Source organism: Megalopta genalis, chromosome 19 (genome assembly GCF_051020955.1).
Source record: "Megalopta genalis isolate 19385.01 chromosome 19, iyMegGena1_principal, whole genome shotgun sequence".
NCBI classification, from domain to species: domain Eukaryota; kingdom Metazoa; phylum Arthropoda; class Insecta; order Hymenoptera; family Halictidae; genus Megalopta; species Megalopta genalis.
In genome coordinates, this window is record NC_135031.1 from 342,586 (window position 1) to 345,091 (window position 2,506).

The 2,506-nt window shown below is 39.4% G+C and overlaps 1 protein-coding gene across 1 annotated transcript; it reads right to left on the reverse strand.

Moving 5' to 3' along the window:
• Positions 1-1,002: 1,002 nt before the first annotated feature.
• Positions 1,003-2,506, reverse strand: LOC143260793 (uncharacterized). Its single transcript, XM_076527387.1, has 2 exons — positions 1,556-2,506; positions 1,003-1,284 (listed from the first exon to the last, which is right to left on the reverse strand). The coding sequence occupies exons 1-2, from the start codon at positions 2,504-2,506 to the stop codon at positions 1,003-1,005; spliced, it is 1,233 nt and encodes a 410-aa protein (XP_076383502.1).

Here is a 2,506-nt window from a genome sequence, read left to right on the forward strand (position 1 = left end):
AGTTAAGCCTTCTACTTCGCATTGATTTGAAGTTAAATCATGTGATTCCCTGGGATTTGAAGCCAACTCGATTGATGCGCATGCAGTTGGAGCGAAATCATGATTATCACAAGTATTTGAAGCTAAACCATTTGTTTCGCATTGATTTGAAGCTAACTCGTTTGTTTCGCATGCATTTGAATCTATTTCATTTAAACCGCAAGTATCTGACGCTAAATCATTTGTTTCTCAAGGATTTGAATTTAAACCATCTACACCGCATTGATTTGAAGCTAAATCAATTGTTTCGCTTGGATTTGAAGCTAACTGGTTTGATTCGCATGCAATTGAAGCAAAATCATGTATATCACAAATATTTGATGCTGAACCATTAGTTTCGCATGAATATTAAGCTAAACAATGAGTCTCGCACGAATTTGAGCTATATCATGTGATTCGCATGGATTTGAAGCTAACTCGTTTGTTTCGCCTGCATTTGAAGCTAAATCATGTATATCACAAGTATTTGATCTAAACCATTTTTTTCGCATGGATTCGAAGATGAATCATGTGTTTCGCATGGATTTGTAGCTGACTCGTTTGGTTCGCATACAGTTGACGCTAAATCATTTATATCGCAAGTATTTGAAGCTAAATCATTTGTTTCACATGGATTTGAAGCTAAACCTTCTACCTCGCATTGATATGATGCTAAGTTTTGTGTTTCGCATGAATTTAAGGCTAACTCATTTGTTTCGCATGCAGTTACAGCTCAATCATCTACATCGAAGGTAGTTGAAGTTAAATCATTTGTTTCGCATGGATTTGAAAAAAAAACCTTCTACTCCGCATTGATTTGAAGCTTAATCGTGTGTTTCGCATGCATTTGAAGCTAAACCTTCGATTGAATGAGAATTGTTTATGAGAAGTCCAAGGGGGTCGAATAATTGCGCTATTTGATATAAAACTAGTCGCTTAGTGAGTCTAGTTTCGCTAAAGGAGTTTACCGCGTAAGTTATGGAATCACTGGATAGATTCCAAAAAAACTCCCAGAGTTTTCTTTGTCTGACTGAGATCTAAGCATATCGCTTGTCGATTGTCATGATCGCTAATCAACTTATGGTTATTTGAGGCCCATTGATGTAGATGGAAGCCCCCATTTCTAGCTAATTCAATCAACTCATTGCGTAAGTTGATTGCTTCATTGAAGGTAAATGCGCCGGTGAGCAAATCATCGACATAGAAATCTTCTTTAAAGGTTCGCGACGCATTTGGAAATCTGATCTGTTTATCTTCGGCTAGTTGCTGTAGACATCGCATCGCTAAAAAATGAGCCGAAGCGGTTCCATACGTGACCGTATTTAATTGGAACGTTTTGATTGACTCTTCCTTCGAATCGCGCCATAATATTTTTTGAAATTTCGCATCATCGGGATGCATTTTAATCGGCCTAAACATTTTTTCTATGTCTGCTGTCAGGACGAACATGTGAAAGCGAAATCGTAGTAAAATTTCCCAAAAGTGCGTCATTTAAGGATACGCTCGATGAGGATTTAGCCGAGGCATCGAAAACTACCCTGACCTTAGTAGTGAAGCTGCACTCCTTTATTACCGCGTGGTGCGGTAGGTAGAAATCCTTGCCATCTCGTGCATCACTGACTTCTGTCATGTGGCCTAATGCTAGATATTCTGACAGGAATTGTTTATCATGTATAAGAAGATCAGGGTCTTTGCAGAATTTGCGTTCGAGTGAATAAAATCTCTTGAGAGCAAGGCCTCGAGATTCGCCTATGAAATTCTTCCTATCGTTAAATGGCAAGCGTACGATATAGCGTCCATGTACATCGCGAATGTACATCGCGAATGTCCCTAATAATTTTCCCTTTTTGATGATGCCTAAGCGATCTCTAGGGGTTACTTCTAAAAGTTTCGGACAGCTCGAAACAAAATGTTCCCCTTTGCAAATTTTGCACGCGATTCGCGAATTGGTGGTTACGAAAGTTTGATTTTCACATGCCTGTTCTTCGCTAGATAAATTTTTGCGCTCTGCTATTTCTTCTATCTCCCAAAACTTTGTTAGCGCATTGTCTAAGGAGGATGCGTGCAGTGATCTTGAGGGTTTTCCCTTTGATACTTGTTCCTGTTTGGTTGTAGCTCCCGTAACGATCCAACCTACTAATGTTTCTTGAATGATAATATTTTGTGCACAAAGTTTGATTCGTCCCAAACATAAAAGTGTGAAAAACAGTTGATTCCCGAGAATTGCATCTATTGGGCCCGGAATATTGAACTCAGGATCAGCTAACGTTATTTCGGTCGGAATATCAATTTCGGTACATTTTACCTGGCGCGAAGGTAGCATTCCAGTGATGGAAGGAAGTGTCACTAAAGTTACCGTGTCATTAAATTGGGTGGTGCGCGATTTAGTTACGGCATTGACCAGATATTTAACGCGGGTCTCGACATTGACAATTCCACCTACCGAATAATCTAGTTCCCGTTTTCTCAACTGTAGCTTATCGGCCAT

Excerpts from the sequence above, each read along its gene's own strand:
- LOC143260793 (XM_076527387.1), bottom strand. The coding sequence starts at position 2,506 with ATGGCCGATAAGCTACAGTTGAGAAAACGGGAACTAGATTATTCGGTA. Across the intron at positions 1,285-1,555 it reads GCTTCACTACTAAGGTCAGG|CAACTAGCCGAAGATAAACA; the intron begins GTAGTTTTCGAT and ends CGATGTCTACAG.